Below are 17624 nucleotides of genomic sequence, written 5' to 3' on the forward strand. Positions count from 1 at the left end.
GATTCCATGCTTCATAGTTTCTGTGCAGGAACAGTGGTTTGACAAATGCAGTGGTAATTTTATTAAACGTGGTAAAATGCTGTGCATGTGTATTACTCTCCTGGTTTTTCTTACTTATTAAGAAAAATATAAAACCAGGAAGGTCTTTTAAAATATATCAGAAGTCATTCGCTTAATGTGTTTTGGAGTTTTTAATACAAAGTAAATTCAGACCAGTGATTCATTAGAGAACTTGTCCTGTTGCATAAACAATCTCAATTCTGCTGATTCAGATGTTAAATTCATTGTTAATTTGTCATGTGGTTGAACTGATGTTGACGAAAAAAAAGTGCAATTCATCAGAAACCTTTGACTGTTTCCTGTTGGTGTAACCTGGCAAAATACACATGAAAATTCACGCAGGCTTTTACTGTAAAAACGATGCGTTGCAATGATATAAATAGACATTATTTTGGGCAGGTTAATTCACTGCTTGCGTTAAAGAAGTGATATAATGGTTTCAGCTCCTGTTGTTGAGTTGGCTCAGTCTCAGAGAGCAGCTGCAGCAGGAGATGAGTTTTGTTGCACCCACGAAGCAAACGACATGGATTTTTTATGATTGGTTTGTAAATCTCTGAGCGCTAACATGCACAATTCAAACCCAAAATTTCATGGTTAGAGGGGGTTACAGAGGCTCTAAGAAAATCACACTGAAGCTGTTTGTCAGCTTGTATAATCTTGATGAACTGTGGACTCCACAGAAGTTCAGCTGGACTGTTTGTTAACAGTTTGACCAGTCTATACCTGAAAGCAGGAGTCACTTCAGATGTCAGGTTTGAACTTTGAATTGAACTGGGAACTTGCAGTGTGACGATGGATTAAGTAAAAAGCAACAGTGGAAAGGTTAAGAGGAGAAATGAAATCTCAGCCATTTTTACAAGTTTATTAAATATAGCTCAATACAGTATTCACAAGCAAAGAAGATTAACTGATTGATTTTAAGATCAAAACAACTTAGACTTGTTCCTGATAAAACTCCTGTACAATATTACTACAAGGTCAACAGACAGCTGATCTATGATCACTGACACTGATAACTGATGCAGCTGAAATGAACTGGAAATATTACATTGCTTAATTCTGCATAACTAACTCTCAGTGTCTGTGCCAACATTTTGTCAACATGTTACTGAAGTAAATGCTAACACGCTAACATGCTCAACATTATATGTGAAGCATTAGCATGTTGACATGTTAATTGTGATGTGCATGTTTCATTTTTTAGATTTGATAATTACAACACTGTATGTCTGTAGAAGAAGAGAAAGGTGGCACGTAACAAAAGTCATCACGTCTTCAACCACCATGTCGGGTGACGTGACATGCAGAGCATTTTAACTGTCCCACGTCCCACATATTGAGACAATGTCCCCAATTTTTATTGTCTCTAGTTTTTATGAGTCAAACCACTGCAGGACAGATTTTCTAAAATCTGTCTTTTATGCAGTGACTGTGAAGAAAGCAGGAAAGTTTGTCATCACAGGGCAAAGCATAGAGATGTTACAAGCTAAGGGCAGAATAGAGATGATTATTTTATAACATCAGAATTTTAGACTGTCTCTCAGCATTGGCAAGATGCCTCACATTGTCACCAAACTACTAGGCCATGTCAACATTATGTAACCATGCTATCAAGCTAGCATTCAATGATATAAAAGCAGGTTATTATGCTAGCATTAATGCAAAGTGGTAAATGTTTCATGGAAAATATCATACACCATACAATGAATAAACTGTCATTTTGGTGCCACCAACAACAATTTTGTTTGCCCCTGTAGAGGTTAGGATATAGTAAGAATGGCTAAGTTGTCTCCATTTTTGTTTTCTTATGTGTAATAGACATTATAACTGCAAGGAATCAGAAAGACATCTACCCTTATTTGTCCATCTGTTTCATTGACTTAGCATGTGGTGATGAAGCTGCTGGTTGTGTCTCTATTTGCAGTTTGTGCAGTAAAGCAACTGTTTGTTATATAGTCACTCTCACAGATCAGATATGAAGAGTCGATCTGTCCACTCACTGTTTCAACATCAGTTTTCCCCAGAAAGGAAGAGCTGACCATATAATCTGCCTCACAAGTCATCTGATAAGCACAGTGACTGTTTGTGTTAGCCATGAATTCACGAAAACAGGGTTTTAGAGCAGTTTCTTTGTGATGTGACGTCTCAGACACGTCTATTGGTTTACTCTCTTCGTTTTTCTGAGGAAAAAAGACAACATCCTGCATCTGATGCAGCAGAGCAGCAGCGGCCGCTTGGCTCTTTTCATACATGAAAACACTGTCTGGATGATGACTTTTCACTGCAGAGTCAGGATGACATGACCGGAGAGAAAGCAGCTGGTGCTTTGTGATTACTGGAGCTTCAGAAACATACTCTGTTTCCAGTTTGAGGGCCGACATCTTGATGATGTGACTGATCGACAGCAGAGAGGTGTCTTCATGTATGTCCTCTTCTGAGGAGCACAGGGAGTTCGCCCCGACCAAGATGAAACTTTTCTCTCCGAGAACATCTGTCACCTGGAAGTCCTCTATGTCCAGGATGTTTCTCTGTGCAGTTTTCTGTTGAAGGGAATAATGGATCGGAGTTCATTCATGAAAGACCTGTTAATGGATAGAAAGTGCTGCTGGTGCCGAGTTAAACTGAATCTCTGACTGCTGGTGTGTTTGTCATTACCAATTCAAGTATTCAAAGTGCTTTATTATAAATTGAATGTACTCTAATGAAGGTCCCAAAGTTTGCAAAGGTGCTAGATCTGCCGGTCAGCTTATTTTTCATTGATTGCACGATGCAGCCTTAAAAACACACGCATAACAACAGATGCATAATTCTTCCCCAAAAAGGGTTGAAAGGTAAAACTAAAGTAATGACTGGCTTAAATCATGTTAATGGAGCAGTGAACTGAATACCGCTCACCTCACCCTCCCCTTCCTGGCATGTAAGAGAAACTACAGTGGCCACAAAACTCGCTTATGTTTTCTTTGTCCATTCTGGGCTCCTGTAGAAACATGGCAGTGCAACGTGGCAGACTTTGTGGAAATGGACCTTTTGTAGATATAAACAGGGTTAGATAGATAGATCTATCTATCTATCTATCTATCTATCTATCTATCTATCTATCTATCTATCTATCTATCTATCTATCTATCTTTATTGATTTTTTCATTTGATATATAGTTAACTGATTTTCAGAATATTCTACCATCACACTTTTTTGTAATTGTTTTTTTTTTCTTTTTCCAAAAAAGTTAATCTGTCTTATTATGTCTTCTTTCATGATACTGAGACTAATTGCCAGAAAAATCCTGAAAGGAGCCAAAATGCACAAGGAAAAGATTCAGATTTTGTTCTTACTTTAAGTCTTGGAAGACTTGGTGAGCTGTGAGTATGCGAGCAAAAAAAACAATAAAATCCTGATTTTAAGAAAATATGTCCTCCTCTGTGAAACGCGGATCACCTGGTGGTTTGGGTCCATCAGCCACTGGCCTGTCGTACTGCCTCGAGGGCTGGAGATGGGCGGGAAGAAGTATGACTTGTACCTGCACAGAAATGGTATGATAGAGGAATTTTAATTTAAAGTAAAAGAAAGAATAAAAAAAAAAATGTGATCACGAGTGTGTTGACTCACAGAGTCCTGGACAAGATGGAGATGATGAACGCAGTAACAGCCAGCAGCAGCAGAGGAGTCACTGTGGCCACAGCTGGAACTTCATCTGAAATTGAAAAGCATTTATGGTTAGTTTGTTTCCAAACCTGAAGGGATTTATTTTGGAACCCGAATCAAAGGATCACTGTGAGTAAATGTCTCTTTTTCTTCTATCTGAAATCACACTATGGATAACACAGTGAACCAGTGATGGAAACACTCACAGCTGCTTTGTATCTGCATCTTATACAAGATACAAAAATAACTTGAGTACTGAGTGGCATTCTGCTTTTAGAGGAGGAGACTGAGAGCAAAAGAAATTCTTCAGAGCAACCACTCGTACCCACCAAAGTCTGTTTTCACAGGGATGTTGGTTCTGAAAATATCATCAGCTGACAGGAGAAGAGAATACTCAGTGTTGGGTGTAAGGTTGGAGAAGGTGTGTCCCCACTGGCCCGACCACAAAGGCAGACCTGGAAAGAAGATAACATTCTCCGTATTTACAGATAGACTGTAAAAAACACAACTCACAAATGTAAATAATGAAAAAAAAGAATATTATATATATACACATTGAAAATAATGAACCAACAGATAACGTTTAAGAAAATACATACCCTTTTGTCATTATTACTCTTTGCTAGCTTAACCATCTTAACTTTTTATGACATAAATACGTGTATTTTTAAAATTATATTAATTTAAACTGGATAATTAACACAGAGACTGATGCAGTGACACAATTCAGAAGAAAACATCTGTGTAAACCTACTTTGTATCTCTGAGTCTCTCTTCAGAATCACTCTGTATGTGTTCACTCGGATATTTCCAGACTTCCTTTGCCACTCCCACCTAACTGTCACTGTCGTCTTCGTCGCCCCCACCCACGTCAGTCTGACCGCCTCCATCAGAGCTGAGAAAACACAAAAAATGTCCTGTCAGTTGTGTCTCTGGATGTTTTCTGTCCTGAAGAGCAGGAGGATTAGATGATGTTAATTAAAATCTAAATTCTGTCAAATTATGTGAATAAACAACTACAACATGTAGCGGTGCCCAGTATTCCAGTTTAAAGTTTGTGTAAAGCAATAATAAATATGTGTCCTTAGTTTGTCATACAGTATATAACATTAGGCCTCAAAATGTGAAAAAAAAAGCCACAATGACCTGAAACATGGACGCTCCATCTAGCACCTTTATTGGACATGTCATGCCAGAGGACAGTGACAAGATGGTACTTTTTTTCTTCTGTCAGACTGAAGTGAGCTGAAGTGAACTGTTGGGCTGATTTGGACTGAGAAAGTCGCTGAAGGTCCGTTTGAAATGGACGTTGGACTTACAGAATAAGACACATTTTTTTCAAACTGTCTTTTTATTAATAAACGTTCCTATTTTTAAGTATTATTTCATTAAAGCATTTGGAGACTGATAGAGAGAGAGCTAAACTCTGACTCAAACTGAAACTTGTGTCATATAGTTGCTGGGTGTGTAGTTTTCTGGAAGTAATAACAGTCTTTCTATTTTCACATCTGACACTGATGATGTTAACAGGATCTGGCTGCATCACTTAAACAAATACATCACTGCACTGTGACTCACGGCTTGTTCACGCTACACGCTGGAGCAGTGCATCATGGCACTGTTGCCAAACTGCTGTGGTTCACACGCTGTGATGTCCACACAGGCTGGAGGAATTTATAGAGGGAGAAGAGAAGAGAGTGAGCAAAAAAACCCCACTGCCCTGCACCTAATTGTTTCGTGTCTGACACACTGAACAGACGTAGACAATGAAACTGTAGTGAGAGGTGTCCTGTTGCTGATGACTGTCAACAGATCATTTTTAACTACTATAAGTTGTGCTATCAGTCATGTGTTTTTCAACTGAGTCATCTTAAAATGTGTTAATGAGACATGCAGTTTGTATTTTGTTGTTTTCGTGTTGTGTAGACCAGACAGCGGTTCTCTTCATCATTTAAAATGTGATGCAGCGGGTTCTGTTCTCCATACAGTCTGATGCACTCACATTCATTGACAATGGATAAAAATAGATGAATTCAAACTTAAATGGTGTCATTCCATAAGATTCTTAAATTGACAAGATGTAGAAATGCTCTTACTCTTAAAATAAGACAAATATTTTTGTTCTGCTGGGATATTGTAGCTCAGTATTAGCTGCAATATCTTATTAAGAAAATTAAATATATTTTTTTAAATTAGGTTAGTTTTCTAATGCAAAGCTTGCTCGACAAGATTGTTTTTGCTTTCCGACTTGTTTACAAGAAACAAGGCTTGTTTTGTTTCCTCCAAATTCTTTTTTTTTTTGCAGTGCAACCACATATTTTCATCTCCTCTGAGTGAGAACATGTTTACCTCCCTGCTGCAGACTGGCAGGCAGTGACTGGGGAGGTCCACACTGCTGGTTGTAGACAGGGGACACACTGATCAGGTAGAACTTATCAGGGTCAACATCTGTAAACACACACACACACACACACACACACACACACACACACACACACACACACACACACACAAAATTAGTATACTGGTAAATGCTGTAAATAGAATATACCGCCTTGGACGGCCTACATGTTCTTAATATTTATTCAAGTCAACTAAACAGTGAATCAGGCCTTGATCTGAGATGGGACTTCATTTTTATTTTATTTTATTAGTTTATTTTGTTCTGTTGTGGTTTTAAAGTGAACGCCTTGCTGCTCAGGTGACATGATCGCATTTCACTGCTGGAAGTGTTTTGCTGTGAAGCTGCTGTAGAAGGTGTTTCATACTTGCAGCTGCAGCTGCTTCTTACGGCAATTTACGGTAACAAAGTGGGCATGTGACCTTCAGTTTCTTGATTGTGTTAGATTACAGAGGAAATCAGCAACAGTTTGATTTCTCTACATCTTCTAAAACCTTCAAATCTGAGGTACAAGGATTTCCCTCTTCTGAAAGAGAAGGCTGGTGTTTTTCTATTTTTTTGTTACTGTCGATAAATTTCATGAAAAGACCCAAAACAACAATGTAGCTCACAAATATATTGTTTCATTTTTTCCATTTATCCTTGATTGAAATAAAAAATATGGTTCGCCATTGGCTGCTTTCAAATTGGCCAAAAATGACTGTTTAAGTTTATGTTTTACCTTTTATTTCCCCTTTTAAAGTGTATGCAAAGCAAGCTGGGTACTAATCTGCCACAGAATCTTGTCAAGTGTCAACAGTGCATCTGCCTGCTGAATTTGTGACATTTTCACTTCACTTTTGTGTAAAACACGCACAACCTCAATGTAGGACAAGTATCTTCTTGTGTATCGTTGGATATTTTTTACAAATGGATGCTTCAGAAAATAAGTGAAGTTCAATATTCCAAGTTGCACCTTGTATGACTGTAGACGTGTTGAACTTGTCCACTGTGATCCAGCGGCTGGTGGACGGATGTCTCTCTAAGCGCCACTGAACAGCAAAATGACTGACAGGCGGGACAGAGGGTGAGGCCATGGAGATCTCCCACTGGACCTGAAGGCCTTTCATAGCAGGGAAAGAGCTGGAAACCCACACACCTGTAACTGAGGGGAGAGCTACAGAAAACAACAACAGGATTATTTTTTCAAAAAAAAAAAAAAAAGCGAGATCGCCTGCACGCCTGTTCTTGAACACCAACATAACAAGAAAATGTAATTAGCTGTCAATTTTCAAACCTCTTCTTTTGACGCCTACAAGCACATAAACACTCAATGCAGCAACATTTTTCTATCTATCTATTTTTCTATCCATTCATTCATCTCAATCTTGTTATAATTTTCTAGAGTCACAGTTAACAGTGATTGGGAATGATCAATCGATTATTAATCAATTATTAAATTAACTGCCAACTATTTTAATATTTGCTTAATTGGTTTGAGTCATTTTTTTAAGAAAAACAAGTCAAAGTTACCTGATTTCAGCCTTTTAAATGTGAATATTTTCTGGTTTCTTTACTCCTCTCTGACAGTAAATTGAATATCTTTGGCTTGTGGACAAAACAAGACACTTGAAGACGTGATCTTGGGCTTTGGGAAACGCTGACCAACATATTCTAACATTTTATGGACCAAACAAGTGGAGAAAATGAAAATATGAAAATAAAATAATGAAAAATAATTGTTACAGGAAAGACTTGAAATATCAGTCCAAACATGTGGAGCACATGGACATGAGTGTGACAGGATTAAATAATCAATTAATTGAGAAAATAATGGGCACATTAATCAACAATGAAAATCATTACATTACATTGTAATGTTAAGTTCGACAAACTCAGGATAGTACGTTGAGTGAACCTCTTAACCTAAGTTGATACACCAAATCTGTCCTTAGTTGAGTCATCTCCAAAAGGCTTTGCAGCTGGTTGCTTTAAAGTCTTCTCAACCTGTCTTTTCATGATCTGAGTATTAAGCAAGACAATTATTTGGCTTTAAACCATAACCATGCAACCTAGAGATACCTGCTATGTGACACCATCTGACGCCCGGCACGGTTTCCTTTTAAACAACTACAAGTGAAAACACATGAAACAAGATGCTGCATGTCTGTTGACGGTTTTACAACTAAATAACTTAAGATTGGAGAAGTGCTGTGTTGCAATAAGTTTTATCTGAACATCGTGTCGCTGCTCTGTTGCTTCCTTTTCTAGTAGAAAACTCCCAAATGCGCATACACAGGATATTGCAGTGCAGTGGAAAGCGCAATTTGATAGCGTCAGTTTAAAAGTTGCTGATCATGATTGTTACTGTAACATATAAAGATAGTTCTGTGTCTGTGATGATAGTGGTGTTTTTTATAAATTCTGGTGCAACACTGTTATATTAACTTTGGTTTCGTTTTAGTTCAGTCATCCAGCAGATGATTTAGAGTGAAATCCAGTAGCTGGTAGAGCCTTCAATGTCTTCCCTGAACTTGCTACGGCTTGGAAATCCTCTGCTTCTTGGTGAACCTCAACACATCACCAGAATATTACCATGAACCTTATACATTTAATAACTGGGGTGCCACTCACTGCTCTGTCTTTGGACATCAACACTGAGATGTGCAGCAGGTCCATAGCCGGCCATGTTGAAGGCTGTAACTGTGACGCTGCAGTTCCCCTCCTCCACCACCAGGAGTGCTGTCGGCTCTGTGACGTTTTGAATTAAATGGCCCTGCAGCTGCTGTTTCTTCACTGGCTTGTAGCTCACCTGGTATCCAAGGATATGACCTCCAACCTCACTGAGATCAAGATCCTGCAGTGAGGATGTCTGCAAAATAAATTTAACACCACATTTGTTTGGACTGGCACCTGATTTTGATGTAGTTTCAGTCTAAAATTTTTGACAAAACTGTACTTTACCTTGAGTTCTTTCTTTAGTTTAGTATATACTATATTGTCTAAAAGGAATAGGCTGAAGCCATAGCTTCTTACACCTATCCTATTTACATTATTCATTTTCTACAGATGCCCTCAAATGTATACAATGTGTTTTTATAAATGTACACCATATATACCGAAAATCTGACTTTTGTTAGTTTGAGTCTAGCAGCATTAACATTAGTAAGCATTACTGAGACTGAGATAATATTTCTGTAATGTGGGATGCCGCTTATTAGTGCAATGTAACACTACATCAAACTGTTAAATCACCTCTCAAAGACTGGTTATTTTTACACAGAAAGGGATACTGTTTTACTAATCAGGAACCTGCCTACTGTCTGTGATTCCACGATACCTGCAGGTTATTCAGTTAGACTTTGCAATAAAACGGTAATTTTTTTCAATCATTTTCTGTCTTCATCATTTAGTTTTTTTTAATCACTGACATATGGAGATGGACGACATGACAGCTCCTCAAAAGTGAAGCCAAAACATTTGATTGGTGGTGGTGGGCTGCAGTATAAGTCATAAACCCCGCCCCCTCCATGTTAGCAGATGGGACATGGGCCAAACTAAAACATCAAAGTACTTGTCAATTTTTTCCCCCCCAAAGATGGTTTCTGTCATTTTTGGTATTTGTTATGATGCTGATAAGTTGGAAAGTTACTTTTTATTTTAAGTTTGGTTTTAATTAGTTATTTGATGCTATAAACTGCAGATTTCATGTGATTGACAGCTAAGCCCTCACCAGGGCAGGATGCCTGCACTCATAAAATATCTAAATGATATTTTGGCTTTGTCTTATACAGTGTGAGGAAGTGGTGATGGCTCATCTCTCAGAGCAAACACAGCTAAAACTTTAAGACGTGTGTATGTTTCTTGAGAAATATTTCAACATGTTTCAGCCGAAGGAAATATTTTACTTCCTCAGACTCTATAGGTTTCATAAAGACCAAATCTGTAACTGTATTTAGAGCTGTTGCTTGTTCCTGAGATTCCCTGATGGACCAAAGATAAGTCAAGACAGGACTTTTCAGTCTTTTTCAGACAGTGAGAATTTTATACATGACTATTTAAAGTATTTACAATGTACCTTCCACATAAGATGAAGGAAAAAAGATTGACCAGAGTCATTTTTCTCCACTCTGTAACACACCTCTGGAGTCCTGGAGGGGACTAGAAAAGAAAAGACTCAAGGTTAAAATTTTGTTGTCAATTGTCAAAGGGCCAGGTGTGATTGGAAAGCTTTTTAAAAATGTCAGGAAGTCTTCTCAGTTTCTCCCTGCACAACTTAACTTGTGAATTCACCTTCAAGCCTATTTATTTCTGTTTGAGTGCAAACTGTTACCCCTGTCCTGTGTCCTTGTGGTGATGTCAGAGCTCCAGTCGCTCCAGATGTTGGACACCTCTCTGCAGGCCACAGCAGCTCTGTAGACGGTAAAGGGCAGGAGGTCTTTGATCTTGTAGGTCAGTGTCTGATCTTCATGGGCAGGAATAGAATCTGCAGCCTGGAAACAAAAACAAGCAGACTTCATGTGGTATTTGGTGGTAGTCTAATTTTCTCCATCGCTTATCAGTTGTCCTTCACTTCATCCTTTACTTCATCCTTCATCTTTTTCTCAACACGACCACTTTCTGAGCTGTACGTTGTTTACATGACATTTATCCCCAGTTTAATTTGATTTAATTTGATTTACTTTGCCCTGTGAAGGAACAATTAAGCTCTCTGCACTTCCTCCGACCAGAGATTTCTCATCATTGCATTTTGGTTTGAGGGCGCCTTGTAATACTTAAGCTCTGGAAAAGGATGGCACAAAAGTCCAAAACAAAGGCAACACTGAAACAAAGAAAAGTTTGGAGGAGTAAGCTACTGAAACAAAACCTCAACAAGTACTTCCAAGTCTGTAAAAAAAAAAAAAACATAAAAAAATGTTCTATATGTTAAAGACCACCTCCAGCATATTTTGACATTGTTATGATATTCCATGTTTTCAGTCATTTCCTGACAATGTTGATGAACCACTATATTTTGACAAATAGAGCTCAACGTCAAACGTCTGCTGTGAGCCAGACACAAAGGATATAAGATCCTAATAATGCCCAAATCTCTTATAATAGAATGGTCAGAAGTGTTTTACTCAGGGCACATCTATTGTTGGTCACCCTTTCTGAATTGCCATGTGATGAATTGTGGGCTGATATTTTGTTAGCAACCTCAGAAACTTGAAGTAGCTGTCTCCCCCAGTCGTCCAGATGAGTTTTCAAGCTGCATATTTTGAAGTAAATGTTTTACCAGCACCTGAATCACCAAAACGTCTGGTTGTTGCGTACATGATACGTCAAAACTGATATTCCACTGGTCGACTGCTACACAGAATTTCGTCAGGATCGCGACTGTTGTAGTGAAATCGGCGGCACCTATGGCTGCCAGATATTAAACGTGTTGAATGGACTGAGGATGCAATCAAAATTGCTTGTGTTTGCAGTTGACAAAATGTTGTGGTCATTGTTTGCAAACTGCAAAAGGATCTATAGAAGAAGCTGAAGTCATGTGTCATCTTTCTACTTGCACAGACATGCCGTTGTGCCTCCTTTGACCCTTTAGTGGCTCCCTCTTAACTTGAGTTTACATCACACTTGTGTGATAACGGCGTCCTGCCACCGTTGGCCAGGACAGGGTTATCGGCAAGTGCCCTGGGGGAGATGTAGCATTAGCTGTTGAGCTAGAAATGTAGCTTGTTAACCGTCAAGCATTCAGCTCAGCAGCTAAAGGCGAATCAGTTTTTTATTTCTTGCTGAAGCCAACGCTGCCCTCCCTCGCTTCACTTGGTTGACGGGCACCTTAGAGTGTGCTGAGGGCAAAGTGAGGGATGGCAGCGCTGACTTTAGCAGGACATAAACAACTCATTAGCAAAGCAAGATGTGGTAGAGGGTGAGGAAAAGCGGGTACTCGGTGAGCAAGGATGCAGGGGAAGAGCAAACAGTGCTGCCATCATTCACCTCACCTGTGATGGGTAGCTGGCTGTCAGGAGTGCCTCTCGCTTGTTTTCAGGCGAGGCTGCTTTCACTATCCATGCTTATAACTATGCTATCGCTCTCCATGCTAATGATGTTGACCAATCTGGTTGCCATGATTTGTGTATGAATCACACTGTGGGGACTCATTACAGATCTGGACTTGTCAATATGTTAATTTGTGTGTGCCATTGACATGGCATCCTGGGACATGTCAATCCCTGTAAATTTAGAACAAAGGAAACACTTCGCACATCTATTAGACAAAACAGGTGCGTTGGAGAGAGTAGATCAAAACGTTGCAAAAGGACTCCCACACACTGTGTAACTTGCAATATATCATTTATTTGTGACGTTTTGGTACTAGACCTTCATCAGGCAGGTTTTTTCCAATGAAGGTCTAGAGTCCTTTCGCAACTTTTTTCAATCTCTGTAAATTAATTTTATTTTAGGTTAGTTTAAGACATGTACCTGTCACACATAAGCAGCACAAAAATGTGAAAAATATGCTTGTAGCATCATGTATAAGTTCTGTAGTGGATTTACAGTGGTTAAGGAAAGTGTAAGTCTCCAGGTCATTAATATAGGATAGTACAATTTTCTCATTAGTAACAACAAGGGTGTTTGTATGATGCTAACCTGGGTCCATGTGTGAGTGCGGTTGACTTTGTAGCGAAGTCGACAGCTGCCGTGGCTGGTGCTCCTCCACGACACATCAACCGAATCCACAGTGGAGCCAAGGACAGTTAATACAGGCTGAGAGGGCTTGACTGAGGAGAGGAGGCAAGGAGAGGAGAATTTAAATACATTATCACAAGTTCATGCTTGTCTAGCAGTCACTCAGCGGGTTGGTCTGTAAGTTATATCTTATATTCTGGATAATTCACACTGGGAACAGCAGAGGAAGACAACAGTTAGCTTGCATTATACTCATTACTGGGTAGTGGAGTAATCAAATGTCAAGGCCACTAACCTGCAGCATACAGATACACAGTATGAGGCTCAGACCAGATCTCACTCCCCATCATGTAGTTTCGTATCCTGGCTGTGATGCTGAGGACGGCTATCGGGTTCAAGATTGCTTTACAGGATAAGATGATGGCCTTACTGAAGGAGAGAAAAAGAAATATAAAAAGGGAAACGAATACAGAGATATGAACTGAGGCATTAGTTTAAAATATTACACATCTGATATGAAAAAAAAAGCAGCAAAGTTGGTTTATCCTTAATCTTCGGCCCTTGGTTAAAGCTGAAGTGTATGTAACTATGTACACAGAGCCTGTAGATGCAGAATAATCACTTTGTTTGATGTTTACCTCCTGAAGATGAGCGAGACCTCAGACTCAGTGTGGCCGTTTGACTCCTCGCTCCACTTACATGTCATGGAGTTGTATGATACCTGGTAGTAACAGGACATGTTCAGGGTCCCTGCAGGAAAACAACGGCAGGATCCAGTTTTAACAACACACATCACTCATAAGCCCACAGCGTATTAGAATCGGACAAATGATGTCGCAATCATGACATTTAAAACCTAAAATTCCTTTTACTGCTGCACCTCCACCTGAACTCTAATGAAAATCATGTTTTTAACCTTATTACCAGATCCAAGTGGTGTTTTGTGTGTGTGTTCTGCTGCAAAATGTGTTGTTTTTCCCGCACACAGTTAAGTCACAGCGTTAAGGAAGAAGTACAGGCTTCTGCAGCTGTGGCCTAATTGCACAAACTCACCCAGAATGAGGGATATGGATATTTAAAATTATTAAACCAATTGCTACCCAGTATAAGCATGTTAGAACATATTACATGTATAATGCACCCACAAACCTGAATTTGGCTTTTTAATGATAAATTACCAAGCATGGATACAAAATACAGGGAAATGTATGAGGAATATAAAATATAAAATAGGGAAGTGTGTGTGTGTGTGTGTGTGTGTGTGTGTGTGTGTGTGTGTGTGTGTGTGTGTGTGTTACTCACTCAGTATAGAGGAAGGAGGTCGAGGGCCACAGTTTCTGAGGTCAGTGACACACACTTGCTTGTCATTTTCACACGGCTTCAGATCAGAGTCCCTCACAGTCACTTCTGACACAAACACACAGAAAACAAGAACAGTGGTCAGGAGTGACACCAAAACAAAACCCGATTGCTCTGCTTTTTCCCAGGGGTTAGTGAGGTAACTTTCAGGATTAACACTGGGTTCTCAGTACTACAACAGTGATTCATCTCTCACTGCGATATATCAGCATGATAACTTACGCTGAACGCCTAACCTGCTCCACACCAGGTTATGTTTCAGATAAGAGATCAATATGGACAAAGAACTGCCTGCTGTCTAATCATTTCACCTTCTGAAACGGCACTGTTGGTGTGCGGTGCGCTATTTCATTGCGCTTTTATATACCGGTTTCATCCTACAACACATTTAACCACTAAAGCCTTGTACTTGTTGTACTTCTAAAGCCATGAAAGAAAACCTACTGACCACTATGAATAATATCTTTACATTTACACATTTACTCTGTTTTATACTGCAGTCTGACTGACTAAATCCTAAATGCACACAAAGAAGAGAGGGTTGCACTCACACATACTGTATATAATTTAATACATTTGGTCACCTGTCTGCAGATCAAATGACAGTAAATATATTAAATTATATATTTCTCTCCCAAGTAAGCTTGACACTGCAGCTGAAAGAATAAAACTGAAACAGTTTCACATGCCATTAGAATAGGCTACATATAAGGAGCACATAAATTGAATTGAATACACAAATGTAATTATAGCCAGATCTCCACATGCTCTAATGATGGAGCAGACGGGGGAATAAAAAGTGACACAAAGTTGAAAGAATATCATATATGTAGGGGAAATAAACAAAAAGATTTTACTGAACTAGGTCTGCCCAAAACCAGGTTGGCAACTGGGGTGAGAAGGCTTTTGTCTTTTAGGGGTGATAACTGCTACCCAATGCCACCCCTCTAGATCCACCACTGGCATTATTATTATTATTATTATTATTATTATTATTATTATTATTATTATTATTATTATTATTATTTTGTTGTATTTCTACCCTCTTGTGAAATACCAGATGATTTACTCCTTCACTTGAGTAGAGTTTAGCGTTTGGTCATGGCATTAGCTGGACAGTGCACGTAAGAGTTTGAACAAATCAGTAAAAACCAACAACTTGGTGGAATCAGAGGACTAATTTTTCTTCAAACCTCTCCTGCAGAATCAAAGAATAATTTGAAAAAAAAAAAAAAAAAAAAAAAAACCAGGAGGGCAGTATCAAAACTACAGACAAAACTTTGCTGTGATAACATACAACACAAAACCTGCACATTAAAGTTTCCGTTTTTGGAAGCTTAATTAAGAATTAAGACTTGGAGTTCGTCTAAACATACTTTAGAAGTATGTAGTATGTAGTAGTTCAGTTATTTCAATATCTACCCCAACACAGATTGGACAAAGGTCTGTTAAATTCAAAACTAAAAATGACTCACCGTGAGAACACACACAGAGGAAGTTTATCACTGTCCATGTAGCAAGGTGTAGGTAAGGAGACCAAATGTCCATCTTAACCAGTAAAGACTGCACTAAATTCAAAAGATCAGCTCATTCCAAACATCCAAAAAAACAAAAATCCCATCTGTTTTCTACAGAGATTACTTAACCCATCATCTAAATAAGCTGAAGACAGTATGGAAACTCTGCGGATAACACGTTTTTTATTTCTAATGTGTTAATGATAAGGAAGCCAGCAGATGAGTCTTGACTGAGCTGCTCAAGTGGCAGCAGTCAGGAAATTGCTCAATGCCTCTAACTGACACCCATCAACGTATCAAATGCATGTGAACATTTTCCTCAGAGATCCCAGTTTGTCCACAGAGAGAACAGATATGCATGACAGTGGAATTACCAGATAATGGGAAGAATTAAAGGCGGCATATGCATGATTTTAACATCACGTCGACACATCACTGTAAATGAGTAGTTTCACTTTTATTCTATTTTTAGCCTCTGAGGTGACTAAGTCAGTGTGTTGCACCACCAGAGAGACTCATTTCCACAACTATGGGTCAGCCGGAAACGCAATTTGTTACATAATCTGAGCTCAAATGTTAGTGGATTTCTGAGGCAACCATTTCTGATAAAGATGCCTTAAATGTTGTTATTAAAAGGGCAGTTCACCCCAAAATCAAAAATACATATTTTTCCCAGGCCTGTAGTGCTGTTTATCCATGTAGGTACCAGCAGTAGAGATGTCTGTCTTCTCTTCAAATGGCACTTGCCCCCAAAAAATACATTCGAAAGACTCAAAAGCAGCGTCTCTTTTCAAAAATCATGACCCAGTTATTCAAGTTTGAGCAGTTTCGGTAGATTTTAAAGTCGTTCTGGTAGATTCTACTGCAGACAGAAAGTAGTTCCTACATGAAACTGCTCACAACAAGGTCTGTGGATTATCTTGAGTAACCAGGTTTTGATTTCTGGAAAGACACGTTGCTGCTTTTCAAATGTATTTTTTGGTGTTTTGAGAACCAACCAGTACCTCCAAAACTCACAGACCAAAACAGTATAGTTGGAAAAATAGCACTACAGGGAAGGGGAAAGATACGTATTGCAAGTGGGATATTTTAGGGTGTACAAATAAAGTGGTAATAAACTAAAATATGTTAACTTTTGTTTAAATTGCTCTTTTCTGTTCAGTTTGGTAAAACGGTGCTCTCTGGTGGAACACCTGTGTAATGGAGACGCTGCTTCTAAATGACCTTAAACGTAAGTTTTCCATCTCTGCTTTGACATGGGTGATTTATGGGTCTACCTCTAGTACAAACATTGACAACCCTGAAAGGATGAATCTCATGGACTTAAGTGATCCTCTGCACATTATCATGGTATCCTGACAGATGTTGTACAATAAGGTTCAAGGTGAGTTTGGTGGCATCTAAAGGTGAGGTTGCAGATTGCAACCAACTGAATACTGCTTGCCTCAACCTCCCCATCCTGGGAGAACCTATGGTGGCCACAAAACTCATGAAAAATGCTAAATGCTGTAACTAAAACCAGTGTTTGGTTTGCTTGTTCTAGGCTCTGTGGTGGTTTCCTCTGCTGCTCTCAGGACATACTTAACACTTTTAGTCATGTCACAACATTGAAATGTAGAAATTTCTCTTTCTTTCTGACTCTGCAGTCATTTGTGTCCATGCGTGCCAAGATAATAAAAGATAGAGTTAGTCTAGAAGGCAGAAATGGATCAAATTAAATGAATAATTAAGCTCAGGTCAGGTGCTGTTCTCAGCTTTGACAGAAACAGCTGGGTGTACTTGGGTCAGGTCTTAAAGACACGGCTCTGCAGCAGGTTCAAGTCTCTAAAGTTTAAGGTTTGTGTGGAGCTCAAGTAAGGAGCTCCATTGTGACTTGTGTCACACAGAGATCATCCTCTATGTTGCACAAATCACATTTGTTTGTTGGGTCATAGGCTCTTTAGGTTCTTTCTCAGTATCTCTGACAAGGCATCAGGGCTCCTACACC

General features: G+C 39.0%; 1 protein-coding gene across 1 annotated transcript; it reads right to left on the bottom strand.

Annotated features, from left to right (window-relative positions):
- Positions 1–1523: 1523 nt before the first annotated feature.
- LOC146320057 (interleukin-6 receptor subunit beta) lies at positions 1524–15692 on the bottom strand. The gene is made up of 15 exons (XM_084728181.1): positions 15596–15692; positions 14064–14168; positions 13400–13511; positions 13057–13190; positions 12723–12853; positions 10417–10576; positions 10162–10244; positions 8718–8955; positions 7060–7260; positions 6053–6151; positions 4458–4598; positions 4033–4158; positions 3668–3752; positions 3497–3578; positions 1524–2600 (listed from the first exon to the last, which is right to left on the bottom strand). The coding sequence occupies exons 1-15, from the start codon at positions 15666–15668 to the stop codon at positions 1941–1943; spliced, it is 2430 nt and encodes an 809-aa protein (XP_084584307.1). The 5' UTR covers positions 15669–15692; the 3' UTR covers positions 1524–1940.
- Between the last annotated feature and the right edge of the window lie 1932 nt (positions 15693–17624).

Source organism: Lutjanus erythropterus, chromosome 10, assembly GCF_056507025.1.
Source record: "Lutjanus erythropterus isolate fLutEry1 chromosome 10, fLutEry1.hap2, whole genome shotgun sequence".
NCBI classification, from domain to species: domain Eukaryota; kingdom Metazoa; phylum Chordata; class Actinopteri; order Lutjaniformes; family Lutjanidae; genus Lutjanus; species Lutjanus erythropterus.

Coding starts and splice junctions, on each gene's coding strand:
- LOC146320057 (XM_084728181.1), bottom strand. CDS start 15,668: ATGGACATTTGGTCTCCTTACCTACACCTTGCTACATGGACAGTGATA. Junction 10,577..12,722: donor GCACTCACACATGGACCCAG/GTTAGCATCATA, acceptor TTTTGTTTCCAG/GCTGCAGATTCTATTCCTGC. Junction 4,159..4,457: donor GAGAGACTCAGAGATACAAA/GTAGGTTTACAC, acceptor TCTTCTTTCCAG/GTCTGCCTTTGTGGTCGGGC.